Genomic DNA, 17,335 nt, shown 5'->3' with positions numbered 1-17,335 from the left:
GATGATATTTTTAAATTCAAATAGTAACAGGTTACTTTCTCATCGCCTAAAAGAAAAATAATTAGATAGAAGACAAACAGAATTCGCTTCGAGTAAAAAACGAGTTTATCCTATCCGGGTTCGTACACATAGCCGCACCTCGTTCTCTTCAAAAATATAAAGTCGCAACATAAACTTACGCAAGGAAGACGATAAGCTGAATAAGAGAAACAAAACTCTTACCTTCTCTCTCAGAACCTCGACCTCCTGCCGACTATTCAGTCCTTTCACATCTGAAAAGATATAAACATAATTCAAATTAATTATATTAAATAGAGAAATATGGTTTACGTTCGAAACTATCTTAGCTTATCTCGAAGGAACTACACCGGTGGATCAAAAGCTCAGGTAAAAACTTGGGTCTGCTTTTTCAACATCTGAGAGAAACGATACATTCGTAAGTATATACATTTGCGGCAGCTACATGAGTATTTGAATGGTCCGTCACAAATTTTATTATACTTATTATGATGTTTACTTCCACCAATGTCTCAAAACTCAATCATTTATTGCATTCCATAAGTTTACACGGTGTCAAAAAAAAATATATACAGATATGGACTCTCATCGGACACAACAATTATGCAGAATAAAGGAGATCGCAAACAAAATATTTATTGTTATATTTTTTGTTTTTTTGCAAATTACATAAATAGTATAACAAAAAAAATATTCACAACGGTGGGTATAGTAACTGAAGAATCATATTTTTTGTTTTATTTCATTTAAACCACCTATAGTGATTTATTACTTTTTGTTAGTAATGTTTATAGAATATCAATTTTAAGTATTTGTCCTCGATTCTATTAAAGAAAAATGCTTAAAGCTTCCTAATAACAAGGTGACTGACCCGGGTTGAGCAGGATGATGGCCTTGAGAGCGACGTACTCGGCCTGGTCCATGCGCAGCGTGCGCATCTTCAGCGACAGCTCCGACAGCACGCGGTCGAAGATCTGCCCCACGCCCGCCTGCAGCGCCGAGTTGCGGTGCAGCGTCATGCCTGGAAACGTTTAATGTATTCTTCATATTAATCAACCGTTTTTATTATGAAAAGAAACGACACAGGGAATCAGTGTGGCGGACAGTGTCACTTGTTTTTTTATGATTTTAATAAATATTTATATTGCTATATTTATTTTTATTTAGTTACAATTTAAGGTTATGGTGTTGGGTGTTAAAATGTTATTCCAAAATATCTCGGTATTTAAAATACTGCCAGGACCTCCTAGAAACTTTCTACATGCATATGTATGTAGACAGAGCCATCAGACATCTCTCAGTCGCCTTTAACAACATCCATGGGAAAGACATGGAGTGTTCCTATTCTTTAGAGCCGAGATCCCTATCCTTTGACTAAGATCTCTGTAAAAATAATGTAAACAAATTGAAAGTAACAAAACAAAACTAACCTGGCATTAGACACATTAGTTGCGGCGGAGATGTGGTTCTCGATCCGTCAACATTTTCTCGTTCGTCGGTTAAATACTGAAAACAAAAATAAAATAACACATGTTTATTTTAATGTTGTCTGATTATTATCATTATTTGACGATAGATGGCGTCCAAACAAATACGACTCTGTTTTTGATTGCAGTATCTTACCTAAAACAGATCGATGCTATACATCTAATAGCCGTGTGGTTTCCGACACTTTGGAAAAGGACTACTCCGTCTACCTCCATGGATGTCGTAAAAAGCAACTAAGGATCAGGCTTATAAATAAGAATCTCTTTTGAATTTGAATATCAATTCCATCATTAAGCTATACAGCTAAACATGACATTCCCGTCTTTGCGAGACTGTTTGCTCCGTATTTGGAAATATTTAATTGGCTTGTGTCACATTGCGTCATTTTTAGCGGATCCAGAACTTAACAAACAATGCAATGGGGACTATGCTATAATGAGACAAAGGGGCAATGATAAAATGATTCCAAATCAATTGAAATTTTATCAAACATTAGGTATTGATACACACATGCAACCTTATCATCAAAAATGCGCAGGTGTGCAAATTCCGAGATATCGATCCAAAAAACAGGTGATACACAAAGCGCACATCACAATACCTTTTGTTTGTAACCACCAATCAAAAAGAGAAATGTTATGATCTTAATGTAAGTTACTTAATAACTATTTTTTCTTTTTCATTTTTTAATGTGTACCCGTGCTTCTATGTCTATTTGAGCCAGCCATGCTACCGGACCAGGTCTTAGACCTTCTCCAATATCTTCTTGCATTCAGTTAGAGCCAAAGCGTTCCTTGATATCATAGACCCAATGTAGTGCCAGGTGGTCTATACCACGCTTGTTGGTCCACGAGATCCTAAATACTAAACTAAAGACATAGGAAATCGCGATTTCAGGATCTGTAGCCGATAACAGTTTGCACATGTGTTGGTGGTGATAACGTTTAATTGTATACAAACAATAGTACAATACCTCCATAGACCTCCAGGCGATGGCGAACAGCAGCAACTCGTTCCAGGAGGCCTTGATGAGCGTGACCTGGTCTTCCAGCTCCAGCTGCGAGAAGTGCGGGATGTCGCGCGCCCACACCACCAGCGCCGCTATCTGTTTGTTGCCTGCAATTTTTAAATTAAAATTTTTACTATTCTGTCGAGAGTACGGCTCACGGTGCGTCGTTAAAAGGGACTAATGGAATGGCTAATAAACTTGGGACTCTTCTTGAAGGCGATGGGCTTATTACCTATCTATTTGAAATACAATACCTTCATCAAGCATCAACAGCTACAGCCTTTCAGTCTTTTACAGGACTGTTGGCTCTGCATTCCCCGCAAGAGAGACGTGATTACATACGTACACGTATGTACACGGCTCTGTCGGCATTAAACGGAAACTCCCGTAAATTTACATTCCCGTGGAAATTTCTAAAAATCCTCTCCAATATTATTAATCTAAATAACTCTCTCGTTATAAAGTTATTGCATTCCTTTTTATATTATTTGCTGGTGAAACCTCCCATGCTGTGAAACAAATTGGCAACGGTTTATGGTGAAGTTATGTGCTAAATTACGTTGCTAATCAAATTTTCTCTTTCATTGCGGTACACATTCATAAAACTAAGTTGTTTTGGAATTAATAGATTTTAGAATAATCACAACTTTGCAATGCCTAGGAGATCAATATAATCATTCCTTATATCGTTATAAATATTAAATCACTGAAAGTAAACGGAATTATGAAAATAAAAATATATTCTTCGTTTTCATTCAGCACATGCATTTTACTAGATAAATTCCGATAAAACCCTTATAACTATTTAGTTTATTTTTTTATACATACATACATAAAATCAAGCCTTTTTCCCGGTGGGGTGGACAGAGACTACACTTTTCCACTTGCCACGATCTCTGCATACTTCTTTCGCTACATCCACATATATTATATATTTATTATATTTGATGCAATTTATATACGTGTATTTACACGGCCACTTCACTTGTAGATGATACACTTGAACACACACAAATTGAGTGAACTGCAAGCATTTTAAACGCATAGTTTCTATTATTTATTTGAATATATTTATACATATAACATGTAATATTACATGTGATTAAAAAAACTAGTAAAGCTCCTGTAATGAACATTCTAATATAAAAAAATCTCATACAATTATTATAATTATTCGTATTGATGAACAAAAAAAAAACTTTAGTTATAATAACTACTTACTTGACGCTCTGTGTGGCCCGTTAGGGATTTAAACGTGCCGTAACACAAATACCTACGTCTGTATTGTTGGATCAAAAGAACAAAAAAAAGTAAAAAATTGGTAGAATCTCGAATATTTGTGACGGGTTTGGAGCGACATGCATTAACAAACAAAGGGCTACTTTCGAGTTCGCTGCAAATTGTCATCCGTCCTTCATCGGGGGCACGCGATAATTCCGAGAAGTGTAGAAAATAAACTATGTATTCCAAACATTCCCACCGCTATAGTTTTAGATGTTTTGTCTCATTGATTTGTTGGTACTAACCAAATACAGTCAGAACGAGTTTGTGATTGGACAAATCTACGACAAGTTAGATTGTTTCATAAGGGTTTTGTTGGTTGGGAATGTTTCTAAACCCACAGCAAATGGCTTTCGTAAATATATTTTGTATAAAACGGTTATCTTCAGAATCCGAGTCATCAGAGTTTTCTCCATTCATGCAAATGAATTTTAGTGCAAACCATTACATTATATTATTTAACGTGATAAAGATTTGCCAAAAGCCGAAGTGAAATTTATATAATAGGTTTATTATTTTTAAATGCTTCTCGTTATCATCTAAATTTGGTAACTTCAAATAAGAGTACTTATAATAGCGGTCCATTAGCGTAAATAATTATCTTGTTATTAAGAATAAATATTAAGCATTAAAATTCTGATATTATCCACAGCATCCGCCATTAAAATACAAACCAGTTTGCGATTATACACACACATGTGCTATCTTAATTATGTACATAACATCAATACAATACATTTACGTGTTTAAGTTTTTTGCCTTGTCGAATTAATTCATTTTACTTGATTCATAAATACCAAATCAAAATGTAATCAGTATCGCGCTTTTGAAGTAGTATTATGACACAACAAACCTGATTTCCATTAACACGAGTTTCAATCGAGAAAATTTGCACAATAAGTAAAAATACATTCTTTGGCAACACTGAAGCAGTTCGCGGTACTAGATTTTAAAAAGTTATTAAATCAATTAATATGAAATTCCTATTCACACATGCGAGAGTACAACAGTACTCAAACAAAAAAATAATACATGCTTCAACGTGCAATTTCTTTCAAGCAAGCGTTTGGAAATGAATAAAACAAAGTTATTAATTTAACAAGGCGTTGAGTATTAACACCCTTAACTATTTGATATTGTAATAACAGCCAGAGAAAGAACAACAACTTAATCTAGTTTGACAGGTCTCTGCACTAAAGCCAGTACTATTAATAATTCTGTGTAATAGCGCCACCATTGGAATGTCAAACAATGACGGAGTTGTGCAAAAATAAGTAGTAATATATCCCTAATATACACACCTATCGCATATATAATATAGCAAATCCAAACAATTTATAAAAATACTAACTTAAAACATTTGTCTCGAGCGAAATCTAACCTTAAACCGCACATGGAAGGAAGTGGTTAAACTGGGCTTTTCCAGAAAAGAAATGGATAAAAGGAATTATTCCTGTTTTTATCTTCACTCATGTAATAAAGAAACTTTATGAATGTAGGTAAACTCGTATACAATTAATTGGTCTAAAATTATTGCTACAGTATGTTATTGTGTTATTACTCGTGTACGGCAAATATCCAAATACGATTCATTTCATTCATAAAAATATTGTTTTTAATAGGTATTATATGATATATTTTCACCCCATTCCGTGTCTCATCAAGCTTAAATCGAAAAAAAAACTGCTGCTGTTTAATTTAACCCGTTTTAAATGTTACTGATGAATACGCGAAATGTATTCCTTTAAATAAAGCCTTTTATTGGAATGTGATTCGCCATTGTATTGTTATGGTCATCAGATCGAGCCTATTCGGGCGCGGCTAACTAGCGGCTAGGGCGCGCTTTCGCGTTTTTGCTCGGATGCTGCAGTTTTCTTCAACCGGGAGAATAAAATCGAACAATAATAAGACAGAAGTGGTATTTTGAAAATATGCCTTATATGGAATCATGCTCGTTTGTCACGCCAGTTATCATCTTGGTTATATTTCAATGAATGGTTTCATTTCTTTTAATTTTTACTGTAAAATGCTTTACTTACATACACATCTTACGAGCGAGAAATCTTACGAGAAAGGGCCAATAGTCACTGAATGGCCACGTTCAGACGTATGGCATAATGATGGATTTTGAGATTTTCTTGTTACAATCCCTTATTATCCTCTAAAAGTCTTATCCGACAACGATCCAATATTTTTTCAAATATGAAATTTTCTACCTTTTTAAATATAAAAAGCGTATTAATGATGTACAAGAATTCCAAAGAATTCAATATAAATCATTGCAAAGTGAAGTCTATATTTAGTGGGTGATGATCTATGACACTAGCGAGCGGTAAGTTGTTCGTGACGTGAAAAAATATGTAAATGTCATTGAAGTGTGTCCCATTAATAACACACAATTATGTCACGATAGCCGCGTATCTCATGTACTGATTATTTATGTGGCTTTTGTACATAAATTATAGCATATTTTAAACTCGTGATCTCAATAACTTATAGAACGCGTTGATGAATTGGTAGGTACCTAGGTACTTAGGTACTTAGATTCTTTTTAAATGACACAGCTAACGATATATTGTGTTCATGTCCTTTCAATTCCAATATAAAGTGAATCCTAAGAATATTTTATGATATTTACTAAACGCGCATGTAACGTACCTTTACTTTATCTCAGATATTTCGAATCATGCTCCATTAAAACTGTTTACGAGTTCACTTCATGATCGTGTTCATCTCGCACCCCGGGCTCCATTCTATAGGGCTGAGGATGCTACAGGTACCAACACAAAGACTGAAGACGATAAAATGTAGCCTAAACTATTCTCACCTATCTGACAAAGGCTAGAGACTGGGGCTCTGAACTTGGGGGGCACGTTGCTGTCGGGGCCCACGCGCAGGAACTGGAACTCCTCGCTGGTGTCCGCCACCAGGGCTTCCATCTCCAGCAGCCGCTCGATGGAGAGCTCCTGGTAAAAAATAGCAAAAACATCTAAACAAAGATATCAAAATTGAGGAATGTATGATTTTTATCTTCTTAGCTTATCGACTCATGATTAATTACAACTAATAAGATTACAAATGCGAAAGTAAGTTTATGTAGTAGGTATATATTGTAGTTTTAAAGGAAATTGGAAAGGGTAAAGATGTAGGAAAAAGCTGTATTAAAAGATTTGCCATGCATATAATAAGTGATTACATCAAAAGCTACGCATTTGACAAACACTTGCTTTGGAGTGGAACATATTTATGTTTTAAGATAAAGGTAAGTATATCTAATAATCCTTGTATAAGTAAACCTTGAATATTATGCATCAAGGAAAATGCATCACTTAAACTTTTATCTAAAAAATATATATTTAAATGAAATAAAGAGATTATATAAAACAAATTAATCAGAAAGAAATTTCAGTATAATTGCCATCAATACAAACGCTAAAACCCATGCAAGCTACGTCATAAAATTCAAGACAAACATAATAAAAAGGCGGTTGATGGCGTAGGTAGGTATCGCCACAAAAACGTTCAAATCAATAGCTTTGGAAGCAGCCAATATATTCGGCAAATATAAATTGCGCTCCGTCATCGTATCCAGGGCCGTATCGTCTACGTCAGCGGTGGGCGACGGTGGCGCCACCACTTAGGGGTCCATCATATCAAATAATGTACTAAAAAATGGCCCTAATATATGTATTTCTCTAGGCTAGAGGGAGTTATATACACCACCAAATATTTGATTTTCGAACTGGAGATTTTTTACGTAGCCGATAAAGAAAGATATCTGCACGTCAAACGAAACCAGTGTAATTTACAAAATAAATAATGCAATGCAAATGCTCTAAAAAAGTACGATAAAATAATCAAATAATTGTACAGTAAGCTACGTAATGTGCAATAGCAATTTGAAACATTCTGATAATAATATGAGTCAGATTAATAAAAACCAAAATCTGTTCATGATACGGCCCTGGCGCAAAAGAAACAACAAGATACAAGATCGATAGGATAGGCAGAGCAATAAACAATGAAATCTGTGGCGAATCACTTCAACCATTTTTATTATAGCAGTTTTAATTAATCGCCGACAGTGCTTTATTAGATTTTGCGATTTCATTAAGGTAAGGTGAGTTATAGCCGTCTTTTCCTTTGTCTTTGTTGTCTGCAAATATGTTTTGCAAGAATTACTCATTGCGAATCAGAATGCAAATATAGATAAACCAAGGTCCTTCTGAATTTAAATAAAATATAATCTCACATTCATGTTTACAATATTTTTATAACAGAAAAAGAAAGATTTTTCTTCATGATTACAAGTATCCAAGTAAAATTTTTAAAATATTGATAAATATTTACATTTTTTTTTTAATATTCAAGATATATATTTATACAATATTTAAATTAATACACAGTTCCCAACACTACGAATTCAATCAACATTCCATTTTCGAACAAGACACATATCTAAGAAGCAGGTGCAAACATATCTAATTTACAACATGCAGTACCAACGGTTGCACAAATGAAATGTTCTAACCTCTGCGCTCACCTGTACCGAGCTGCTGGGGTGCGCGTCCTCGGTTCCCCTCGCCGCTCTTTGCCTCTCTTCCTGCACGGCTTCCCGCTTCATCCCGCACGCGAGGCACTTCTGGTATCGACAGTACTGGCATCTGTTCCGTTGCCGTTTGTCTATGATACAATTCCTCTCTTCGCGACACGCGTATGTGAGATCCTTCCGAACCGTCCGTTTGAAGAAACCTTTGCATCCCTCGCAACTGAAAATTAAAGATTTGATGTATAAATAGAATATCTTCAGATATCAAACATAATAGAAGTCTAATAATAGGGTAACTCCAAAGGGTAAAATAATGATTCGACTTCGTTGCAAAGCTCAACCGCAAGATTATCCTTATTTATGAGGTATGAAAAAATAAAAACCATGTTTTTTAGTCTCCATTTTGCAGTGGCAATAATGAATCTCTTTAACGGTACGAGCCAGATTTCGGTGACATTAATGGGATTTGTTCACAATCAATTAATATTTGTGTTATTAATGCAGACGATGACATATTTATAGTAACTTATAATCATCCAGACGAGACAGACCAAAAGTTTCATCAAGACCGTAAACTTTAAATAATCTGTGTCGTAATTAAATATGTCACCACATAATCTCACATTGCAGTTTCACATTATGAAGTTAGGCGCGACATTTATTAATAGTATAATCATAAAATAAGATTTATTCCATCACAATTAAGACATGTCGAGTGGACACAGAGAATGCAACGAAACGACCGGTCGTAAAAACAAACCTGATTAAAAATAAATTACGATCTAATAACTATAAACAAACAAATAATATAACAAAATAGATTCCTGTGAGAAAATCTGTTTCACATTTTATTTGTAGTTTTTATGGCAATTGATTAGCAACACACGAAGATCAGTATACAATTTCTTGATATGTTAAAAAGGCGGACCCTGGACTACCTAGGGGCGAGTACGCAATTGAAGATACGCAAAAAGGATAATGATGACATAATTAATACGTAGTAGGTATATCAAAGGAAAATCTATTATTAATGAGTTTGAAAATATCAAAAATGGAGAAGGGCAGTCTACTGAGTCACACGCATTATTTGTGTCTCGTGGCGGCTTCACTTCACGATCGGTCATTGTGGGCACTCTCCCGGCGACAATGGCACATTAAAATGCTCTTAAACAGAAGGAAATAAACCAATAAAACAAAGAACGTGAAGCCCACACTCGCTCTATTTTAAAATTTTCAAGAACGTGCTAATTAGGCGAAATAATTAGTCATCTCATCAGGTTCAACAAACAAATCTTTTTATATCTCTAGATTTATGACCGTTAGTTACTTTATATTTCTTCATTATCAAATTGTTTTGTTGTAAACGAGCCAAGTAACAATTTTAATCAAATGCAGAAGACGAATTTATCATAAACAGTACCATTATAACGTAAATATATTTTTAATTTTGAAGTTTAAATAACAAAAATAAACATAAAGAATATAAAATACGGTCGAATTGAGAACCTCCTCCTTTTCTTGAAGTCGATCAATCGAATCAAGAACACATTATTATGAATTAAATAATAATTCATTTGTACGTGACCTTCCCGTATTTTTGAGAGTAAATATTAAATATAATTATGTAAATATGCCAAATCGTAAAGGGATCGTAGCCCAGTGTTTTTTTTGTAAGCGATGTGATTCTTTCAACCATTTTTATGATTTTATGATATCAGTAGGAATAGAAAACTAAAAAAAAGTAAAATCAATTCGAAAAGAAAATCCATAAATAAATGTTCCTTCGAACAAAAGGTATAAAGGAATGACTTATACATATTTAAGATTATTAATAAATATAAATTATCAAAATAAATTTTTTTGTTGTTAGGTATTTATTCTAGGTTTACAAATGTATCTGTTATTTTTTTAGAAATTAACACAGATACGAAGCCCCGAGCGGTTTCGTTAATAATAAACATGCAATCTATACATACAAAAAATTAATAAAAAAAGAAATCATGAAATATTTTTTTTACTTGCTGCATCATACATGCACAAACAACTTGTTTCGTATTTGCGGTTTTAAATGTCAGACATTATAAATCATTACCTGTGTTTACTATGCACAAACACTATAATTAACACATAAATGAATATTTTTTAATATACATATTTCATTTTCGTGCCGTGTCATTTGTGTCTCTACCCCACTGTTGCTCTTTCCCACGGATATCGTAAAAGGCGCCTAAGGACTAATACTTGGCATTCTTATTTTAGGCGATGGGCTAGCAACCTGTCACTATTTGAATCTCAATTCTATCATCAAGCATATCAGCTGAACGTGGTCTATCACTCATGTCTGTCAAGACTATCATGTGTGATTTTCGTGATTATGTGTGTGTGAGAATGAATTTCGACAATTTCAAGTACCTACATACTTTATTTTTAATTTAATATTCCACATGAAATTATAGTTCTGTAATTAACGACACTGACTTTACTTTTAAAATCAAGCCTAGCGCATTATTTCCGTGCGAAATTAAATAGCGCATTATTTCCGTGCGAAATTAAATTTCATTCTAAAGTTTAATTTCCCGAATGTACGAAGATCTACACTTGATACATTTTGCAAGTCTGCCATTCCGCTGATCGTGTTTATCTGGATTGAGTAATGTAATGAGGCAAGGGTTAATCATAATTTATAAGTTCGCCGTTTCACAACAATAATTTATTTTGCAATTTCCATTCGTTCCCAATTCACAAACTTCGTTATAAGTGATAATTTTGGTTTGCTTGTTGTCTTGTCTTGTATCCTACATAATCAGTGGCAGATAAGCTTTCTTATGTCTATAATTCACTCTCGCGACATCGCTAATGACATGATTACCTTTAAAATCGTCAACCTGCGTTAATATCGCAACATGTTTATTATTGAGAAACTCTACTTTCGATTAATAATAAGATTGAAAAGTGATTTTCCTTGTGTAGTAATTCAAGATTTAGTTAAGAGACATATAAAAATAGCTTTAGATAGCATATATTTGGTAGCTTACAGTGAAAATAAAGTCATTAAAAAATTAAAGCCGAATTTTTCGCCTAACAGAACTGAAACTTACAAAAGGATAATAGACTTAACCAAAGTTTATCAATACGGTGATAAGCAAATTTTTACAACAGCTTGTAAAAAAGGAATAGAACCAGAATCAGACGATTTGAGACAAATAGGCCTTTAAAACCGATCGTACCGCACTTATAAGATCTGGCACTGTGAAAAGTGGTAAGTACAATATTTTGAAGGCCTTTGCACCACAATATGAAGCAGTTACAAGTAATCGATATAATATCATCAATAAGTTGAATAAAAACACACTTAAGTATATTATTTCCGATGGTAGTAGCATTATTATCATCGAGTGAATCACATTTCCAATGAAGCAAACGATCGTTAATGATGCAAAAACATATTATATTGAGGCGAGATGAATAAAAAAACAACTATTTCGTTTGCCATTGAGACTGATGATATCTTATTGCAATAAAAATAAATGCCAGTATTGAATGCGCAGGTCGCAAATCCTCAGGTGAATAATTGCATAAGATTTCGAGTAAATTATAAATGGAGGCAAATCAACATTCAAGCTATCAGACATAACCCATGTTAATTTGTTTTCTGTTATATTTGTAAGCTAATTTGATTATTACGATTGTTTCTTAAAATCAACTAGTAATTGTAACGTGATGAATGTCACCAAAAGTCATGGACTGCAGACAGCATTTTACAATTGAAGAAACTGAAATTCAAATAAAAGTTGGCAAAAAGCATATTTAAGGCACTCCAAATTGTAGATATGGTGGGACGCCGATTTTATCAAAAACGCCATAACGAGAATACCAACCTCGTAGGTAATTAGAAAACGAGTTCTTCGAAGTTCTTTACCAATTTAGTTTTTTTAACTCAACAATGTTTTGGGCGAAACGATTTGGCATTTTACGTTACCAACTAGATCTTTATAAAAGGTAAAAAACAATAAAAAATATTGACTTTTGTATGTTTGATGTGATCGGAAAAGGGGTAGTTATCCATACCGCAGCAATAGATAGATTACATGCCAATGGCTGTTACATGCATTAAAGGTACTTAGATACCATCACAAATGGGTGATTAGGTCATTAGATTGTGTAACGTCATACACAAAAAAGCTATGAGGTATAAATAGTCTTGCTGTGTACGTGTGGCACCCACACATGCGTACGTGAACAAGTTTACACCTCACAAGACTGGTATTATTTACTCCAGACTACATAAAATATTGTATTCTTATGGCCAGTGAACATTAATTGAATTTACTGTGGGACCGCAGATGCGAAATGGAGGCGCGAATCGTCCGAATTAATGTTTATACATCATCTTATTGTGTCGATGGATTTTTAAAACTGATATGAATAGCTGTGGGTGTGCCACTTGGCTATAAGTCAAGATGCGGAATTTAAAAAATGACGTGGAAATCCACAATTTAAATCACTTATTTACAACAATTTAAACAATTTTTACCTGTACCTTTTTCGTTATACATATCTTATCCCGCATACCTTAGTTGTTTTGAATTCAGCAGACAGTAAGAACATCATGACCGCAAAATGGCTGTTCTATCTGATGAAACCGATAAAAATGAAATTTTTTATCGAACACTTAAAATTTAATTTATTGGAGTCTTGTTTGGACATCGGACAAACACGGTCGTGTCCAGCACAATAGACTGCAACATCTGTTGGCCACTTGCAGTGCCGATTGCAATGAGGCTACTTTGGCGGGAAATTACAAACCTTATAATATTCTATAAAGGTTTGCATAAACTGTATTGTGAAGTGTTGTGTTATGATGTGTGAGATTAGCTGATTATACATGCGTTCGTGTGGCAGAAAACCCGGTGAGATCTTTCCTTTTTCCATTGGCTTTTGTCGTACAAAGCAGCCAAAAACAAGCGTCAGATGTTAACAATATCTAAAATTCATCTATAACTGCATAAAGCCAAAAATAATATCACCACTTGATATCGCTTAAGTAATTCTATTCAAGGACGTATAAGAAATATTTTTTCTATACGTAAGTATATATGCTTCTATATTCTATCTTGAAGACACTTAACGGGTATATTTATTACTAAGACTAACTAGGTTGTTTAAAAACAATTCTGTATGTCCAATTCCCTGATACCGTTACCACGTGGGCTTCATAAACCTAAAATCTACATATTAAAAATCATAACTAAATCCAAACAATACTAAAATACAAGGCCGCTTGGGCAATTGGTCAAATAGAAAGTTCTCCTATCCCATTCCAGCTACCTGCTCCACAATGCCAAGGGACAAAAATTCACATCTGGCAAAAACAATAGAAGCTGGGATCATTAAAAAAAAAATCGGCTCTTAGACCGTTCACTACATTGCGTTTTGTTTTTCAAATTGCACAAGATTAATAATACTAATGCATTTATATTTCCAGACAACTTTCCTTCCACAGATCTTACCAACCCTTAAAGAACACATTATATAAAATAAAACCAACAACGCATACACAACATCATCACCGATTGTAAAATAATAAAATTAATCTGGACCATCTGCTGCATGGAACCTTTATATAAATTCAAAACCAACGTTCGCCCCGTAGCGGATGGAAACATGACATACCTACCATACATAGTATATAATATTGAATATGATGATAAAACAAATTAAACAGAGAACAAATATTAAGAAAAACAAAAAAAAAAGATAAAGGCGTATCAAAACGGTTAGGTATAATCCTAGCAAAACACGACAGAAAACACAAAAAGGCGTCAATCTCACTGATAACCTCAGATTATAATAATACAAACACAATGCAATAGAAAAGAACCACGTCACAAAAATACGGCCTCTGTTGCCGAGCTGGAGCTAGAAGACATAACTAACTCTCATAATAGTGTATATTAGTATTGGAAGCCATGTAGCGAGCTGAAGAAAATCAACACATCAAAATCAATGCTGGAATCTAGAGGAATTATGACAGGAATCAAAATTGAAAAAATTTAGGAAAAATGGAGTATTGAAATCAGTGCTAAGAACTGGAGAAATCAGATTGGAATCAACGCTATGATCTATGATCTGGAGGAAATACTGAAAACCGATGTATTTGAACGAATGCTGCGAACTTCAGAAAACAAGACTTATTAAATCAATGCCGCGAATTTAAGAAAACACGACGTATTGGAATCAAGGCTGTGAATTCGAGAAATAATCATGTATTATTATTAATGCTACGAACTGATAGAGGTATTGGAGTCAATGCTGCGAACCTGAGGGTACACAACGTATTGGTATCAAGACAACGAATTCGAGAAAAATGAGGTATTGGAACTAATGCTGTAAACTGATAGAGGTCATATTGGAATCAATGCTGCGAACCTGAGGACATACAACGTATTGGTATCAAGACTACGAATTCGAGAAAAATGATGTGCTGGAACGTATGTTGTAAACTGATAGAGGTCATATTGGAATCAATGCTGCGAACCTGAGGACATACAACGTATTGGTATCAAGACTACGAATTCGAGAAAAATGATGTGCTGGAACGTATGTTGTAAACTGATAGAGGTCATATTGGAATCAATGCTGCGAACGTGAGGAAACATGATGTATTATAATTAATGCTGCGATCTGATAGAGGTCATATTGGAATCAATGCTGCGAACGTGAGGAAACATGATGTATTATAATTAATGCTGCGATCTGATAGAGGTCATATTGGAATCAATGCTGCGAACCTGAGGACACATGACTTATTGGAATTAATGCTGCGAACTGATGGAGGTCATATTGGAATCAATGCTGCGAACCTGAGGACGTACAACATATTGGTATCAAGACTACGAATTCGAGAAAAATTATGTACTGGAACGTATGTTGTAAACTGATAGAGGTCATATTGGAATCAATGCTGCGAACGTGAGGAAACATGATGTAAGTATTAGAAGTAATGCTGCGAACTGATGGAGGTCATATTGGAATCAATGCTGCGAACCTGAGGACACATGACTTATTGGAATTAATGCTGCGAACTGATAGAGGTCATATTGGAATCAATGCTGCGAACCTGAGAAAACGCAACGTAGGTATGGAAATCAAAAGATTGAATCCGAGGAAACACGATATATTGGAATCAATGCAGCGAACCGATGGAAATTATATTGGAAGCAATGCTGCAAATCTGAGGAATCATGACGTATTGGAATCAAGACTGCGTACTCGAAAAAACATTATGTATTGGAATCAATGCTGCGAACTAATAGAGGTCATTTTGTAATTATACTGCAAACCTGAGGACACACAACAAATTGGAATCAAGAGCATGAATTGGAGAAAACATGATGTACTAGAGTTAATACTGCGAACTGATGGATATCCTATGGGAACCTGAGGAAACACGGGCATTGGAGGCGAAAATGAAATCTGGAAAATACGGTAGGAGAATATACGGACGGCATTGAAACTAGGGCGGTAAACTAGAGGAAATAACATCGGAATCAATGCTTCTAATTGGAGAAACACGACGCATAGGGTCCAGTGCTACAACTGGAAGTGCACATACAAGAGACACGACACATTAGAAACAACACTACAAGCTGAATCAACACCTCGAACTGGAAGAACTCATATTGGACACAACGCGGCCAACTTGAGAGAAAGCCACAGGCAAATTTGGATGACAAGAATAAAGGCTTGAAGATGGCGCAAGAAATGACTTGGCGAGTGCAGATCTGAAACAGCCGACCGAACCGAACCACAAAAACTATCAAAACGGGGATAATTTATTAAAAAGGCCTCATGAAATCCTACACTACATATTCTTCAGAATGGGCAGACATCGCGACAAATAATAAAATTCATCACAGCAGCATGAGATTTCTACGAAATAAATGAAACTGACAACGAACCATTAAAAGAAGAATTAGAAAATAAGAAAGAAGGAAAGACGCAACACATCAACGCTCTCCTCCGTCGCAATACCCGTGTTCCTCAATTCCTATATTGGCTATAGGCTGTATAGTCGGTCGATTGTGGTCGACTGGTTGCGGCTGGTCGGCCTTCCTCTCCCGTCCCCGAGCGTGTCACTCCCTATAAAATCTGTGCCCCCTGGTGTATCCAGCTAGACTGGGTCAGGCTTTGCTTGGCTGGGTGTGGTACCAATGTTCATGTTGTTCATGTTCAACACTTAAAATTTAATTTATTGCCCATAGAAATCACACCCATGTTTTCTCTGTGGTGGAAGAAGTATAGTTTTGTCTCCTGTGACCAGTCTAATATTTACTTGCACTACTGATAAATATTACTCCTTAAAACCTCGACGATGTTAGATAATTATGGCGATGGTAAATTAAATCACAAGGTCAGGTATATAATATGGGAATTATTTAATGAACAAAGACATATTCAAAAAATAGTAAAGTAATATTCTGATAAATAGCCGGATCCGTCTATGAGGGACCAAATTTCTTTTTTATCGCGATAAATATCGCTATCACGGACGACAATGTCATGAAATACTTATAATAAATGATAAAAAGATACATTTATACATATTCCATTTTGTCCAAAATTACTTTCCATTTTCTTGGTCGCCGCCGCGCCGCTGGTTGTTCCTTTGATAGAATTACTTTTATTATTTTCGAGGATAACGTGATCAATTATTTCGGAATATCTTTCCCAGAATAATGAACAAACATTTCACCATTTTATGTTCGCTTGATTTTTTGCTGGGTATCAACTTAAGTCAATAATTTGGAATTATGGTACATTTGACAATTTATTTGCAGGAAACCCGAAGCTATATATATACACCTTAGCACTTTACTCCCAGGGATTATGTATATGTGTATGTGATTTTGAAAGGGGATTAATTTGACCATAGTATTTAGTGATTTCTTTATTATTTGAAAATGTTTATTAAGTTTAAGACTAAATAA

General features: G+C 34.7%; 1 protein-coding gene across 7 annotated transcripts in view; it reads right to left on the bottom strand.

Moving 5' to 3' along the window:
- The window catches only part of LOC106143110 (protein ultraspiracle homolog), a 37,991-nt gene that overhangs the window by 3,354 nt on the left and 17,302 nt on the right, over positions 1–17,335 (bottom strand). For 5 of the 7 annotated variants that reach the window (XM_013345103.2, XM_013345104.2, XM_013345098.2 and 2 more), the window contains 6 exons: positions 8,328–8,565; positions 6,624–6,762; positions 2,480–2,622; positions 1,449–1,524; positions 890–1,039; positions 223–272 (listed from right to left, as the gene is read on the bottom strand). In XM_013345103.2, the coding sequence (XP_013200557.1) occupies positions 223–272; positions 890–1,039; positions 1,449–1,524; positions 2,480–2,622; positions 6,624–6,762; positions 8,328–8,565 (796 nt within the window). The remainder of the gene's footprint in view (positions 1–222; positions 273–889; positions 1,040–1,448; positions 1,525–2,479; positions 2,623–6,623; positions 6,763–8,327; positions 8,566–17,335) is intronic. The other 2 variants (XM_013345099.2, XM_013345102.2) reach the window with 1 other exon arrangement.

Source organism: Amyelois transitella, chromosome 2, assembly GCF_032362555.1.
Source record: "Amyelois transitella isolate CPQ chromosome 2, ilAmyTran1.1, whole genome shotgun sequence".
Classification (NCBI taxonomy): Eukaryota; Metazoa; Arthropoda; class Insecta; order Lepidoptera; family Pyralidae; genus Amyelois; species Amyelois transitella.
The sequence above is the reverse complement of the archived record's forward strand: the minus strand, read 5'-3'. Positions and strand labels throughout refer to the sequence as shown.